Source organism: Platalea leucorodia (assembly GCF_965183815.1).
Source record: "Platalea leucorodia genome assembly, chromosome: 4".
Classification (NCBI taxonomy): domain Eukaryota; kingdom Metazoa; phylum Chordata; class Aves; order Pelecaniformes; family Threskiornithidae; genus Platalea; species Platalea leucorodia.
In genome coordinates this window covers 69,341,149-69,357,760 of record NC_138826.1, presented here as the reverse complement: position 1 = coordinate 69,357,760, position 16,612 = coordinate 69,341,149, and the positions used below count along the sequence as shown (strand labels likewise).

At 43.7% G+C, this 16,612-nt stretch overlaps 1 protein-coding gene across 7 annotated transcripts; it reads right to left on the bottom strand.

The window, feature by feature from the left end:
- Nucleotides 1–287: 287 nt before the first annotated feature.
- On the bottom strand, nt 288–15,799 carry HMGXB4 (HMG-box containing 4). Of its 7 annotated transcripts, XM_082309777.1 has the most exons (12): nt 15,598–15,622; nt 13,895–13,967; nt 13,286–13,391; nt 12,575–12,693; nt 11,126–11,201; nt 9,021–10,159; nt 7,701–7,782; nt 7,125–7,189; nt 6,726–6,831; nt 5,997–6,166; nt 4,564–4,686; nt 288–2,592 (listed from the first exon to the last, which is right to left on the bottom strand). In XM_082309777.1, exons 2-12 carry the CDS (start codon nt 13,952–13,954, stop codon nt 2,548–2,550), a joined length of 2,091 nt encoding a protein of 696 aa, XP_082165903.1. In that variant the 5' UTR covers nt 13,955–13,967; nt 15,598–15,622; the 3' UTR covers nt 288–2,547. The 7 variants fall into 7 exon arrangements, with proteins under 7 accessions (XP_082165903.1, XP_082165904.1, XP_082165901.1 ...); XM_082309778.1 differs by lacking the exon at nt 13,895–13,967 and having other exon boundaries at nt 15,598–15,799; XM_082309775.1 differs by lacking the exon at nt 15,598–15,622 and having other exon boundaries at nt 13,895–15,559.
- Nucleotides 15,800–16,612: the final 813 nt, after the last annotated feature.

Genomic DNA, 16,612 nt, shown 5'->3' with positions numbered 1-16,612 from the left:
CCCCGCGGTGGGGCCGAGGCACGGGGGGGGCCTGGCCGGGGCGGCTCCCTGCAGAAAGGGCCCCGCACGGCCAGCGGCCTTCCTGCGACGCTTTGGCTGAACGGCGCTACCGGGAACGGCGTAGGCGGCCTGCGGCCTGCCCGCCCCCAGCGAGTTTGGAATTGGACGCGTTTTGCTGAGGAACAGCGAATGCTGGTAGTAACGGAGAACGCGGTGCATGCCAGAAATGAACGACGATACACCACATGTTAAAAAAAAAATTGTATTGTAAGTACAGTATAAAAAAGTTTCTTTGTATAATTGCAATGTAATCGGGATCAAACAGCAAGGAGATAACAAAAATATAAAAACTGCTAAGTCTTGCCAAAGTTTTCCCTCTAGTACCAAATAACCACAAGATACAGATTATACAAAGTGTACAAATTTTAAATAAAAATACAATACACCAGGGCTGTGTGTGTTTTTCAAACTCTCCAAGAGTTTTCCGTTGCACAGACGACAAAGCTACAGCTGATCCCCTCCTGTTCCTCCCTTCACCACCATGCTCCCAGTTGCAAGGGGCTGGAAAGAGCCAGTGATTCTGTGCCAACAGCAAACGCTTTAGCGTGGGCCAGGATCCGAAGCAGATCGGGCTGTTTCCCTCCTGGGCCCTTCCCAATTCCAGGCTCGCTGGGATTAGTCATGTACTGTTAAAACATGTCTGGTCTGAGGCTTGGGTTGAGAACTCGTATGGTGGTCTGAGAGCCTTCTGCCTCCTCCACTGACTGACTGAGAAAACCTCACGCTGCACTGAGAAAAGCTGCGTAAGAGACAGACTACCTTGTACAGGCACAGCTGGGGAAGGCATAGTGAAGAGGAATGGGGAGAAAAACCCTCCTGCACACCAGCGGATTTAATTTAAATAAGATTTGGGGCCACAATGAGGGACAGCTCACTTTCAACTGCCCTGAAAAACAGATGCTGGACTTCCGATTGGAAGCAAAAAAGTGCTCGTTACAAGGCTGGAAAGGCTAGAGCCAAATTATACTTCAGTTGTTCTACCTGCCTTCACAAGATAGCCTGTTTCTACAAACACTTAAAATCTTCCTGGCGTTTCCCCATACAATGCCAATGCTTACTACTGCACGTAGAGCTGATACCTGCAGGAAACAGGGTGAGGCAAACCCGATTTGTATTTTCCACAGATTGTTGGTGGAGGGAGGGGATTTTGCTTTTAAATTATGTATATATATATATATACACACACACAGAGAAATGTACAGGATAAATTAAAATCTGTTACAGATATTGGTAAAAGTTAAATACATATGATATGAACACCACATACACATACATACAGACACACAAAAGCCTATATGAGAATCAAGTGCTCTCCTGCGGCTCCTCTTCTAGAGGAGCGGAAAACCAAACACCAAGTATGTGGCCGGAAGGAAGGGGAATTGGTTCCATCAACCCACATGTGCCTTACTCAGTCGCATCTGCTTCAAACTGGTCATTAGTCACTGCCTCACAGCAGCACCATGGCTCTTTCAATACTGCTGGTGAAAGGGATGGGGGATCAGCGACCTCAGAAACCAAAGCTGTCTGTTCACAAAACAGTTGCAAGATGGGCAGAAGCAATCCAAGTTTTTCCCATCTGCTTTGATGCTCCTCTCCATCAAAGCAGGCTGACCAGGCCCTGGAAAAATCAGCAAGAGGTTCATTCCTTCAAGCCAATGCAGTTGGTTGATATATCGTGCTAGTGACGATTTGGGTGCAAGTCCACAAGAAAAGATTAATTCATTGTCATCTTCCACTTTACTTCAAGTGCCAGCTACCAGACCAGCCCGCTGATGCTGACAACTTTCAGTTATTACTGACTGAACAGGGGGGGTTGGAAGAAGTGACCAAGAGGCAAAGACCTCTGTATCTTTGATCAGCTATCAAGCTTTCCCCTCAAGCAGTAGATTTTAAACTGAAAAACAGTTAGAAATAGGGCTGGTGAAGAGTTCAGTTCTCTTCCTTGGTCCAAAATATATTATCATCTCTACCTGCCCATAGAATATCAGAATACTTTAGGTTGGAAAGGATATCAGGAGGCCATCTGGGCCATCTCCCTGCTTAAAGGAAGTCCAACTAGAGCAGGCTGCTCATTCAGTTTTTGAATATCATCAAGGATGGAGAGTCAACAACCTCTCTGGGCCAGCTGTTTCAATGACCCCTCTCAGGGTGACGTTTTTCTCTTTATATCGAGAAGTCCATTGTCTGGCTGCCTCCCCCACTAAAGGATCTGAATTTAAGGCGAGTATCTCAAAAGCTTTCTGAATTCTTCATACAAAATATTTTTAGATTGGAGGACATTTCACCCACCAACACAGAAGTGTTTTCTCAGCTTAACTTCACAACTTTTCATAAAATAAAAGTCAAATAGTTACAATCCTATGTATATACTATACAGATATAAAACTTTAAAACCCTACACACGGAGCCCTTTGGGAGTGCCCGCGTAGTGCATATGTACACAAGTCAGTTACGCAGAGGTTGAGTACATCCCAGGATCCTTTCCCGTCAAAGTCCAGGCATGATGTAGGCGATGTTGTCTAGTGTGTTTGACTGGGAAAAGAAATTCAATATTTTTTAGTGTCAGGTAATGACTCGAAATCCTTAAAAAATTACACGGACAAGGGTACTAAGCATGTTCACTTGTCTTACAAGTTACCACATGATGAGACAACCAAATCTGCCTAGTCGTCACCACCACCGCTAGGCTTATTTTCATATTTTTGGAAATGTAAGTTAACTAAACATAAAGGTAGCCTCAGTATTTGTAAGCATCTGGAAAAAATGAAAATGCTTCAGGCTTTCCTCAAGTGACCTCCTCCTTACAAACCCCATACTCTATCTCTGAATTTGAAACAAACCACATCGACCATATCACATCAAGCACAGGGAAGACTACAGATGAAGGACCTGAGCAAAGAGATCAAAGTTGTAGCATATAAAAAAAAATTACTTGACTTTACACTCAACAAGTCCTTTATGAAATTCTGTAGTGTTAAACTAAAGAGAAAAACCCTCAAACACACCCACTAATAGAGCGTCAGATGGGAAAAAGAAGTGCCCTCCAGTTTTCCTTGCAAATCGTAATAGAATTCTGAGAATAAGAGTCCTTCTTGTGCACATCAGAAAGCAAGACCCAGCAGTATATTATCTGCATGTTCTTCGAATGCAGTATTTCAGTAAGCTCAAGCCTATGCCTGGGTGGCTGAAGAAGGCCTTAGGAATACCACCTTTTAATCGCCGAATACAGAGGGGCTGGATCTGCACCAGTTGTGATTCTAGAATTTAACAATGCCACCTACTGACTGAAAAGTTAAATTGCATTCTACATGCAACACGACCACTGACAATTTTATCCATGTCTTAAAACACCACTGTCATTATGTATCTGATGGTAAAAATCAGAATAAATTATTTATTTTCAAGCATGAATACCAGTTTTCAGAAGTGAAGGGTAAGTACCTTAATCCTCCATTGCTCCTTATAACAATAAGTTGATCAAGTTTCCAATATATGCACCATTAGTCATGTGGTGTCATTGCTCTGAATGCACTTGGCAAGCAAGAAGGAAAAAAAGCATAGGATGTTTTTCCATGGCTTAGGATGGGAACACCCCACTGACTCAGCTTTTGTGCAGACAGCCAGTTTGTGGGAGCTCTCAGCCTAAGCTGTCAACTTTGTTGTTGTTGTTAATAGTCCTTTCTCAGAATGAATCAATGTTTGGGCTGCCCTGTTGTAACATTCCAATTCATATCCCATTTTTGTTGTTCTCTCTACCAGATTTGTTTTTAATCTCTTAATTTTTGCGGACTATGTATTTATTTTTCGTTTCTGCTCCTCTCCTTCTCTGCTTTATTCATGTCTCCTGTTGTAGGCATGACTCCTGATTCATTTTATGCTGCTGCCACCTTAATCTATGTCCACACCAAGCTACATATATGACACAAGCTGTTGCTAAATCAGGGCTCAATGTTAAGTGTAGTTTAAAGTGGAAAAGAACCTGTAGTTATGCAGTTCCTTAAAACACAGACTATTTTTCTTTCCTTGGAGAAGGTTACAGCCACATGTAAAAGGCCCTACTCAATCACATTAGGAATCCTGTGATCACAAGTTATTTCTTATGCTACTAAAGTTAAAACAGACTGTGTGATACAGAGAAGCTAGAATGTGCTTTTTATTTTTATGGAAAATTAGAACTTTCAAAAATACTGGTATGTGTACAGGTGCTTTTATTGGATTCAGATGGATTGATTCAGTCACTAAAACAGGATCTATGCACACTGCAGTCAATGCTACAAATATTACGTCAGTTGCCACTGGGAGAAAAAAAGTTGCACAGTACTGTACAACAGTAACATCCTAAAGAATTTCAAGAAATATTCCTCTATAAAAGTGTATGACCAAGACAATTTTCTTATTGCACTGGAATTATAATCACATCATAAGACTGATTCATCAAAAAACTCTAGCTGGACTCTACTGAAATTAACAGTGCTAGAATGGAAATAACGACAAGGAACTCACCAAAACGTGCTTAGGGCATCCGTTCAACTCAGGCAGTTGTGTGGTCAGACATGCTAACGGGCCCAAAGCACAGATGATTGAATCCAGAAGTACTGACAAACTTCCTGAAACAGCCACCATTCCCTGGAAGTAAGGAAACAAAAAAACGGATAGGGATGAGTAGTGGAAATTACGGTTCTTTCACAACTGTACTGATTCTCATGCAGATACAGTATCTTCACTCTTGAGCTCCTCTAGTCCACTGTCATTATTTACACAGTAACAGAACTATGCTGTGCGCTTCACAGAGAGACTGTTGGCTCAAAAAAATTAAGAATTCGATAGGCAACATACTGGTGTAGGAAAAAAGTAAGGAACAACAGAAAAGTCAGAAAGTTGTCAGCTGCATAAAACAATTCCATGATTTTTTGTAATGTAATTTCTTTGCCATTTCATACCATCTATTTTGTAAGTACATGAGTCCTAAAGACAACAGTTGTTTTATTATTGAAGTCTAAAGAAATGCCAAGTCTAACAAATGCTTTAGTCATTGATATACTTTCAGGAATGGGAATTTGTTTGTCTGCCTTTCTGTAAAGGAGGAGATTTCACTCTGGTTGTTCCTCTGAAGAACAACCTCAATCGGCCACACCAGAAACAAAACGCAAGAACATTTATTTTGCTGCTTATAAAACAAGCAAACATAGAGGGATGAGATGATCATCACATTAGCCATAAAATTCAATCATACTATTTGAGCCAAATGTGTTCTCCTTACAGGCTGGGCTGAGTTCTGAATGTGCGTGTGTGTGTGCGTGTGCATTCATAGAATCACTATCATTTAACAGTAGGAAACCATTAAAATGGTTTAAATGATAGATGTAGTGCTTAGGGACATGGTTTAGTAGTGCACTTCGCAGTGTCAGGTTAACAGTTGGACTCGATGATCTTAAAGGTCCTTTCCAACCTAAATAATTCTATGATTCTAAAATACAACATCTTCTACATTACCAGGTAAGCTGAAACAATAGTAGCCCCTATCCAAAGCACTGGCAACATGATACTGCCAGAAAACAACAGGACGTGCAAAAAACATCTTGGTAAAGGCCTTCTCTGCAGAGACTGGCAAAGATAGCAAGGAAGTACCAGATCCAAGGTGAACATATAGTGAGAAGAGACTGAAGAGTTTTTTGAACTAAGAATTGCCTTCAAGGACCTAGAGCTGCAAAGGACCTGTCTTTCTTTGATGCCTACTGTTTACTGAGAAACAAGGTTTTTTATTTCACTGAAAACAAACAGCAATGCATCAAAGAAACATGACACGCCATCTCTAATTTCTCTTCCTAACAGAAAACCATTGGCTAAACTTTTAAGTAAAAAAAAAAAAAAAATCCCCCCCAATCCTGTGTGTAGATCACATGACATCACTGTGACATCGCTGGTTACAGACTCACCTCTGTTTCCTGCAGTCTGTGTCCAATGAGGCTCAGAGATTCACCCAGCAACTGTAAGTGTGCAGCTACATCAATAGGCTCTGTCTCGGGGACTTTGGCTGGTGAGGAAGATACCACCACAGTGCTGGTGGGGGATTTTTTATGAGGGGAAATCACTCCTGTTGGAGAAGCTGGAAACACACAAATTAAAATTCCATATCCTCTTCTTTCATTCTTCTACTTACAAGCCTATTTACGTAGTAAAGTTCAAATCTCAAAGGCATGAGATGTTTAAAGAGTTCTGTGGACCTTGCCCTGTGGTCTATGGAGTCAAAACTTTCCTTCTACATATACAAAGTATCTACCTCAGCTGAATGCAATTTGGGAGATTTTGTTTGGGAGATTTGATAAAGAAAGATGCCAAGCCAAGAACAACCCTTTTTCCTCTAGCAGCAAACTAATCTCACTACAACTTCCCTGCTGCCTCTTATTTTACATTTCAATCCCTAAACTGCTAGAAACAATACCATTCTGCAAATTAGACAAGGAAATCTTTGTTAAAAGTGCTGACATCATTCTCACTCTCACAGAAACATTGTTTTTGAGTAATATGATGAGTTAACTGTCATGACTTGTGAGAAAGCAGGTAGGGGTGTGAAGCAGGAAAGGACCTCTGCTCCTTATTCCACAGGCAACACTATCTTCCCTGTCCAAGAAAGAAGACCAGAGCAAATAAAGTGCAACAATTACCTTTTATTTTTGGTGCACCATCTGAAGATGATGCCTTTCTCTTCACAGTGGTGGCCTCTGCTTTATTCTGCTTGTGTTGGAGATACTGAGCTTTCTGTTTCCAGATCTGCAGTTACCATGGTATGAAAAGAGAGATTCATAACATTAGGTAATTCTGTTACCTGATGACAGGACCTGGAGGCAGAATGATGTTATGTAGCTAACTGGTGAAGCAATATCATGAGAAGAAAATGGATGCTTTTATGATTGCAAGGGCAAGGTTTCCATACTTTCCATCTTTACATACTTTGGGGACATAGGTAGCATTTTCAACGTATGGTGGCAATGCTGCCAGCATGTTCTGACCTAAGCACCTAGTCTACAGAAACCATTTTACAAAATCATCTCACACACACTCACCAGTTTATCCTTCTCAGGTAGCTGCTTCCACACTTCTGCCAGTTTTTTACTTAGCTCTCCAAAATCTGGCAGAAGGAAAGAAGAAAAATGTTTAAAACAAATCTTTAAAACAAACGAAATCATAAAATCATACAGAGAACATATGAAATTTACTGGTCCATGCATACACATTTAGGAAGCAACCCATTCCACAACTGGAACTCTCCACACTGTCCTGAAAATGATTGCCAGTGTGCATTCCCATTACTGTTCAAAATGAAAAAAGAAGCTGATACCAAGAATATGAAGTTGCACGTGTATATACAGGAAAGTGACACAATGAAGATAACTTTTTAAGTAAAGAAAGAGCGAGCTACCAATTTCTTTATCCAGATTCACAGTTTGATTAAACTGCAACAAAATCAAATCATGAAATCCACTCCTGTCCCCTTTGCCACCTCCTATCGAAAGAAAATTGCCAGATTCTTTGCATTCTGTCAAAATTCAGAGGTCGGTATGAAACAGAGATGACATGTTCTGCTAATTAATCCGACCGATGTATAAGCAAGAGAAGAGAAGGCTAGATTATTCTCTCACCTATTCCAGGGTGCTCAGACACAATAGTTGTACGATATTCCTTACAGAACACTTGATAGGCAGACATGTTTTTCTTCTTTGGCTAGTCAGAAGAAGAAAAGAAAACAAAGATTTTTAATTATAATGAGACCTACTCAAATTTCATAATAATTTGGCATTTACTGAAGACTTAAAGAAAGATGCGGTGCTTAGATCAGGAACCTGATCACACCTTAGATCAGTGGTTTGCATGGTCTGGCTGAATTTAGTGTTTATGAAAGCATAGGAATCAGCCAGAAGCAGTCTTAGTATGAGGCTCATCTTGCAACAACTCTATCAATGCATTTAATTCATAAGTTACAACAACCTGCTATTCTAAATCCAGGATCAACATACAGCTCTGTTAATCTCAGTTTTAAAACTTGAAATAATTAAAAAAATATCTCTGTCATACTAGTCACAGTACCTATCATAGATCTGTCAAAACAATTCAGTCTTCATCATAATGTTTTGTTCCATTCCTTGCATCCTTACAAAACACTTCAAATTGGCAGGAAAATAGACAAGGTAAGTACATTGACAGCAGTGGCATAAGCAGTTGCCAAGCTATGACCAGAGAAAGCTTACCAAATAGAACAGAATAATGGCTGAACAAATCTGGGCTATGGCTGCCCATTTCCTGACACAAAGCAACTCTTGTCTTATCTGAACATATAGAAACTGTTTTTTGCCATTTATATACTTACACTGCTACAGTTGTATCACCTGTAAACTCATTCGTATGCTAGCTACCATTTCTCCTGCTCATATTTTTATACACTAACCATGGAAAACTGAACTTATGAGTACAAGACAAAACTAAGAATGTGGTAGTCTGTAAGAATTAGAATTTCATTTGACAGGATTTCATTTCATACAGGAGTAAATGGGTAAACATTTTCACTTATCAGGTTAGAGCTCAACTCATTTTACAGGCACTGTGATGATGGACTAGATCACTAGTCTAAAAGTCTGCCTGGCAATAGCTAGAACCGGTTACCTTAGAAAACGATGCAGTTGTGCTTAGTACATAACCTGTACCAAGCAAATTAAGTACAACCTTTTCAAAGAACCTCTATTGGCTAAAGACTGCCTGTGCCACAAAACCAGAATGATATATATTCCTTTTGCTACACACAGAAATCACAGTGGCTGACACATTTTTCCAAACATGCTTCAGTGAAACCATCGATCCTGATATTAGTTATCCTTCTGTTTCAATTTAACATGCCTTTGTAATGGAGTGCCTAATTCACCATTACCCATCACCCAATTTCTATTTTTCCTCCAATTTTTCCTTACTTTTTCTCTTTCTCTTTCTCTTTCCTTTTCTTTTTCTCTTTCTCTTTCCTTTTCCTTTTCTCTTTCCTTTTCTTTTTCTCTTTCTCTTTCTTTTTCCTTTTCTCTTTCCTTTTCTTTTTCTCTTTCTCTTTCTTTTTCCTTTTCTCTTTCCTTTTCTTTTTCTCTTTCTCTTTCCTTTTCTCTTTCCTTTTCCTTTTCCCATTTCTCAGCTTTGTCTTTCTCCTTGTCTTCCTTTTTCCTCCTCTTCTCACCTTGACCATCTGAGTGAAAAACAGCAGGAGGAGGTGGAGGAAGAACATAGGGGGTACTGGGAGGAGGTGGTGGTGACACTGTTACTTCTGCTACTGCCACAGGAGCATGCCCAGAACTCTTTTTAGACTTAGAGTGCTTCTTCTCTCTGTGTTTCTCCTTGTCTTTTTTTTTCTTACTTTTTTTTGACTTCTTCTTCTTCTTGATTTCCCGGTAGGAGTCATCTATCACTAGCTCTCCAGCCTCCAACTCCCCACCAGAAGAGGAACCAGATTCTGGCGGTGCCTCCATACCTGAAATCTCATACTCGCTCCCATGGCCCTCTGAAAAATGGGAGGTGTCAGCACCAAAACTCTCAGAAGCTGGATGTGGGTCTGGAGGTGGTTTGTGCTTCTTCCGGGATGACTTCAGGAAGCTCTGCAGTTCATGACCCAGCAGGAATGAGCCTTGCTCATCTCGAGCTGATTTCTTTGAAGATTTCTTTGCAGCTGCTGGTGCTGAAGAGTAGGAGACAGAATCATCATCTGCTGCACTACTTTTCTCTTTTGGTGAAAGGATGAGCTTCATCTTCAAGCCATCAGGTTCACGAAGAGTAAGTGTCTCTGTGTTCACATAGAGAGGTTTCATTTTTTTAGATTTGTGGAAGCTGCCATCGTCCACTGAGTGCTCTCCACTGCTCCCACTCAGCTTCTTCTTGTGGTGCTCCTTTTTGCTTTCAGAATGGCCAGAGGAAGAATAAGATGATTTTTCAGAGGTCTTCTTTGAGGACTTTGAGCTTGTGGCCAAAGGTGAGGTGATAGCCTTGAGCAAATCCATGGTTGTATCAGCTGAGGATGGGCTAGAAACTGCTTTTTTCTTCTTCTTTGATGGTAGATCCAAAGGCGAAACACCTGAAAAAGATCAAGAGAAATGTACGTCAAGATGATTCCCTTAAAGACAGCATTACAGTAGCCCAAAGAAGTGAAGTGGGAATCCTGCAAGACTTGTGATTACAGCTAACAGATTTGCATCCTGGCTTAAACAGAAGATCTCTGAAGCTCATAGCCAGATCAGCGCAGCCTTACTGATGCAATTCAGGAGCTGTAATACCTGAGCTGGTCAAATAATTTAAGGCAGGAAGACAAAGTAGGAAAGTTCTTGAAGTTTCGTCAAACTGTATTCTATTGTGAAATAACATATTTTGATGAAAATGTATCTTATTGAGCCTGAAATTACATCTCAAGTGCAAGGGTTTTGTGCCATTTTTAGCCAAGGTGAGACCAATGAATTGAAAATACAAGCTTTTTCATTCTGAAAACAGATTTTGACAAAATTTCAGCTTGGCTTTCTTTTTTCATTGGGCCAAAAATAATTCTTAAACCTGTTAAGCTTTTATGAACAGAATTGTCATTTCCTGGCCAGCTTATTAATTGTGAGAATAATGTTTCCGTATTTAAACTGAACCCAAAAGCATTTCTTTTTCACCCTGATGCATTCTATTTTTATAAATTCAGATAAAGTAATACTATCTACAAGTAAAATTACAGACTGTAATGCAACAGGGAAAAAAGAAACGAAAATGCCAAAAGGGAAGGCATGGGTTAGAAAACTACAACTTGTCAATGAAAAGGGGGGTGGAAGATCTCTACCCCCAACAATGGCAACTTGTTAAGCTAGACTCTGAAAATATCATTCCCTAATCTTTTGCTGTCTGGTGCTGATCAGTGTCAGGTTTCTGATTACTTCTCCTAAGACAGGTTGATATACCTTCCCCCCATAAAGTGCTAACCACAAAGCTTGATGACATTGGTTTAACAGTATCCTTTCCTCAAAGTCATGATCTGTTAGCCTCTTCTCCTGCCTGATTACTATCTTACCTCTGTAGCAGAACTCATCCGAGGAGTGCTTTCTCTTCTTTTTATGAGGTTCTGTCCCCGGAAAAATCTCACTGTCCTAGAATAAGAAGAAAAAATTTGCTGACAAAAAAGAGGGAACCAATATGATATTCACATGGACTACTGACATAGGTAATAATTTGTAGGACATATCAAGAGTTATTTGTACTACTGTAACATCAAGGAACCCTAGGTATGAACCAGGATCATTATTCTAGGTGCTAAAACAAGCAAAGGAAACATACTCTGTCCCCAAGAGCCCCCAGTGTAGGTTTAAGGTAAGAGACAAAAAGCATGGTACGGATAGGTGGAAGAATACAAAAAATGGTATTAGTCAGGATTGGTTTCAGCACATCAGCCACCTAACTGGCATCAAACTTTCTGTAGGCATTGCAGCACAACAGGGCTATAAGGAAACTGAAAGACAGATCTCTCTAGGGAGCTCCCCCCAAGTGAGAGGAGCAATACACAAGAAAACTTGAAAAAGCACATTTTGAAGTTTTAAGAAATGAGCAATGAAAGCCAGCACTTGGAGATCAGCTGATGAGTTGATAAAAGACAGACATCTACCTCTTAATAAAGCTAAGAAATAACTAAGCATGCATAGGCTGTCAAGCCTTGAAAATGAAGGTGAGCAGTTCACGTTTAATATGCTGAAAAAGACAAAAGAAGTGAAAAGAGGTACAGAGAGTTGACAATTAAAATAACAGGCCAAAAAAATTGACCTTAATATGTCATGTCACCCAATTATTATTTGTCTCTTGACCAAGTTATGGTCTGATAATGAAGCTCCTCTACAGAATTCCATCTGCATGGCAGAAGAACATTTTCATTTTAAAGTAGAACTTCTTTTCCAGATTAAAAAAAATTAAAAATAATCATAAGATAGTCACCTTTGAGCTAACAGCAGAAATTTTAGCTCAAAGAAGAAAGTTTTGAAGAAACTTAAGTCATCACTATATGATTTCAGAATTAAGGCCCCAAAGAGGTGAATAGGGCAAGTTCATACCTCTCAAGAGCTATCGTTTCAGGCTGTCTGCAGAATCAGGAAGACAACAGTGCATCAGTTAACATTATATTCAACCTCTGCTGACTATTTATACAAGCATGAATTCTAAAAACCTTTTTTTTTTTCATGTAAAAAGTTATTCGTGCTATCTTATGACTTGCAAGGTTCTACATCAAGACTAGGACAGCATCCTACTACTCTATTTTCTGAGGCTAGAAAAATCAGAATCAGTTGTAATTGGGATTGACCCCCTCCTTTTCCCCAGGAAAGTTACTGAACAATACAGGACACAATTAGCTGCTCTCGCTGTCTTCTACATGCATTTCTATATAAAAAAGAACAAGAAACCCATCCATTCCATTCCATCACTAGTTTTACACATATCCTTACACCTTCAGCCTTTTCTCTGAGGGCTTCCTGACCTGAGTTGCTACCTCGTCTTCCTCTTGCAGCAGATCCTTGTAAGAGCGCTTTTTCTCTCGCTGTATCCTGCCAGTTGCCAGCCCCACGTCATCAACACTTCGGTCACTCTCTAGGAACTCTAAGATTTACGTGAAATGGGAAAAAGGAAGAAATGAAATACCCCATTAAGGAATGATAGACATGCAGACTATGCACAAATTAAGATAACAGCGGACATTGGCACAGAGTGATACACAAAACCCAAAAAGCACAGGGGTCTAAAAGATAACAATCTGTACTCTCTGACCACAGGGATGGGGCTCAGCGCTCTAATGCTATAACACAATCACTCAAGATTTCATTTCTAACCCTCGTCTATTTCCTCCTAAAGACAACTGGACCTAGAAATGTTACCATGACTAAACATATCCCTATCCCTGGTCTCCCATTCCATTGACCTGCCAGGGAGAAGAAAGGCTGCAGTGGCAGAGTTTCCCATCAAGGTGTTTGCATTAGGAAATACCACCCATTTCTCTCAAGTTCTAATCCCAGTACTTTACACCTGGAAGTCAAGGGTGTGGGATCCTCCAGCAACTCGGCCAGGTTAAATTTAAGGGCTCCACAGCACATTAGCTTCCTTTCCCACTCTGACTGCATGGCCTGGCAAGGGCTGCAGAGGGTACCCTTTTTTTTTTTTGGCAACTCCCTCTGAGATTATGAAGCAGTCATACCTTCTTTCTTCTTGGAGTCATCATAAGCCATGGTGGTCCTGCAGGAGCCTGAGAATGTGTTGCCACGTCTGGGCTCCTTCCCCCGTTCCCATCTACAGGAAAAGGTCTGAGAAACAGAGAATGAAAATAACCCTCCCATAAAGAAGAATCATGATGTAAAATGGGGAACTTCCTCTGAACCAACTGAAGATTCTCTGGAAGACAGTGGGAAAGGAAAGGAGTCTGCCTTCCGTTTGGTTCATGCTGACCCTTCAGGCTTGACAGATTTTTTTTTTTTTTTAAATTAAATTGGAGGTTGTTCTATTATTTTAAAGATATAAAAGACCACCTCTTCCTTGTAAAATCTCCAAATCACTGAAGTAATTTATTTACAAAAATAGAAAGAGGGTGAGAAGACAGCCTAGTGTGATTTTCATGACACACAGAACTGCACTCAAACTTATGTCAAAGCCATTTTTTGTCAGGAGCCACTGTAGCGAAGAGTGGGATGTTTAAAGAGAGATTCCAAACCCTTGAATCTCAGACGAAGTGAAGGAAAAGAAGGAACCACGCAGGAATCGTTGTAATACGAAAGAATTACTTCAAATCTTTTTAACTAAAGGATCGTACATTTTGTAGTGAAGGTGTGCATCCTTCTGATGTGTTTCCCAACACTACCACTGCAGCCATTCTGAATGCCAGCCTGGGAGAGGGAACGGAAGAAAGCACTCCTTTTTGCTCGGGCTTCCGCAGCACCCCAACCCCTGTCAGCCCCCAGGTTTCAGGCCTCCTCTGAGTCATTCTGTTCCACAGTTGCTGGCATATAGCAGGACAGTGCCCTTATGGAACAGCTGTGCTCTGGTTCTCTCAGAGTAAACAGCTTTTGTTCTTCAGTCAGCGACCAGCTTAACATGAAAAGATTGACCTTCTGCTCATAAGCGATTAAACCAATGGCACCTAACTGATTTTGTGTGTTTGTGTGTATGCGCACGTGAAAGGATCCAACCACAAAGACCATGCAGCTTGTTCATTCTAGCTGTCACGGTAAACTTGCCACACTGAAGCTACATTTTAATACCTTGAGTGCAGGGAACTTATGCTTGTACATCCCTGCACATACCTCAATTTTATAAATAACTGGCTGAGGCTGAGAATGTACAACATATTCATTCTATAGTGGTGACTTAAGTGAAACAACAAAGTCCCAACTAAATCAAGCTTGCAGGTACACAGGAGATGTTTCTGTTTAAATTCACAAAAATACATGTTATTTCTTCAGGTTTTGGGAAACCATATGCCACAAAATGTTTTAAGTCAGTATTCTGACCACTATACATTGTTGGTAGCAAGCACAGCAATTTGTAGGCAGAATTTATGTCTACACACAAGAGTACTGCATATATACACACACTACAGCACTGCACTTTGCAATAAAAAAAGAGTATCTTGCCACTTGTGGGCTCACAATCTTGACCCAGATCTTGTCTACGTTTCAAGATGTTCAGGTGTCATATGGACTGCAGTGGGAACACACATGAGAGTAAAGCATTGTGCTCAAGAGGACAACGGCCTAATCTAGATACTCTTCAGCAAAACAAAATTGAAGACAGTCATTCATGAATGGATGACTTGGAGAAACAAAGATTTGTTTATAACTACATGCGTACCTTTTACTCTCTTCTTAAATCTTACCTGCTTGGCAGGTATAGAGGTTGGCAGATAATGCCTAAAGGGGCTTAAAACCCAGACCTCTAACCCTGCAAACACAAAACGTATCCTTAAGTTGTCTCGTCCTATAAATCCTAATTAGGTTCCCCTGCTTCAAGTTCTTCGGTTTCAGCAGTAATCGCACAGGTTCAGTGGAGACGCTCTCTCTTCACGCCTCCCGTTCCTTCACGCACACGCTTGCGGGACCGAGGCCACGCGTTGCTCCTCTGCAGCGCCCCGGTCTCCGCAGGGACCTCCGCGCTTCGCGCCCTCGCGGGACCCTGCGCGCCCCACCGGCGACAGGCCGCCGCGGGTGGAACCGCAGGGGCGGCGGCGGCTCGGGCCGGGCTCCCTCGCCCCATTTCCCGCCGGCGCCCCAGCGGCCTGGGGGAGCGCGGGGGCAGGCGGGCCCCGCCGGGAATCCCCAGCGCGGCGGAGGGGGCAAGCGTCGGCACCGGCCCCTCCGCAGAGACGGGGCCGGGCCCGTCCCGGGGCACCCCGCGGCCCAGCCCCGCGCATGCGCCCCGCGCCGTCAGGACCCGGGCCCCGCCGCCGCCCGCGCCCCTCCCGCCACCTCCGTTTGAAGCGGGCTCGGCCGCCCCGCTCCCGCCCGCGCGCCCTCTCACCCGAGCGGGCTCCGGCCTCACTCCAGACCGCGGCTCCACCCCTGCAGCGGGCCGGAGCGTGCCCCGGCAGCGGGGCCGCCCAGCGCCGACGGGGGCTGCCGGCCCGCCGGTGCCGAGCCGCAGGGTGGGGAGGCGCCGCGGCCGCCTCACTCCGCGCCGCCGCTTCCCGCCGCGCCGCCGCCGCCCGCGGCCGCCATCTTGGAGAGGGAGACAAGGGACACCCGCCCGGCGCCGGGGCCAGGGGCAGCCAGCCGAGCGCCGAGCACCTCCAGCATGGCACCCGCGGGGCGGGGGAGAGGGCGGGGTGCGGAATGCCGAGCGCATCGATGGCCCGGGCGGGGAGCGCCGTTCCCCGGGCTCTGAGAGCGGCCGGGGTTGCCGCCGCCCCGCACCGGGCGGCGCGGCCTTGGGGCGGCAGCCGCCACGCGTTTGGCCTTCCTCGCCGCTCCTGCCGCGGGCGGGGTTCGGTATACCGTGCGCCGGGGCCTGCCCAACGGCTTGGCCCCAGGGCCTGGCCCTGGGGCCTCCTCCCCCTCGCCCGCCCGGTGCCCGGCTGGTGGAAGCGCACGGGCCCAGGGCTGGGGCCGGAGTGGGGGGCTCGCACGGGGGGCTGGGCCACCCGCCGTGCCCCCAGACTCCCCAGTGCGGTTCCCCGGGTGCCATGTGCCCCCTCAGAGGTAGCGCCTGGCGCGGGAGCCACAAGCAGGCCGCACGCAGGGCGCCTGCGCTCTGCCCCGGCTCCGTCCCCGAGCACCCCGCGTGCAACGCGCGCCCACCTTCCCCTGTCTTCGGCGCAATGTCCTCTTTGTGAGAGCGTGTGTTGTGCTGTCGTGGCCCAGCTTGCCCTCTCCGATCATCCCTTTCAGAAGTCTCTGAGCTGACTGGGCTTGCAGCGTGGGGTAGTTGTTGGCTGCTAGTGCCTGCCACGGCGGGTCAATGGGAGAGGGTGAATTCCCGTTATTAAGCAGTTACGGAGCTAGCGCTTTCATGAGGTGAATCATGCATGCACATGAAC

Excerpts from the sequence above, each read along its gene's own strand:
- HMGXB4 (XM_082309775.1), bottom strand. The coding sequence starts at position 14,065 with ATGACTCAGAGGAGGCCTGAAACCTGGGGGCTGACAGGGGTTGGGGTG. Across the intron at positions 12,694-13,285 it reads TGACTCCAAGAAGAAAGAAG|AGTTCCTAGAGAGTGACCGA; the intron begins GTATGACTGCTT and ends CGTAAATCTTAG. Across the intron at positions 6,832-7,124 it reads TACCTGAGAAGGATAAACTG|ATCTGGAAACAGAAAGCTCA; the intron begins GTGAGTGTGTGT and ends TGGTAACTGCAG.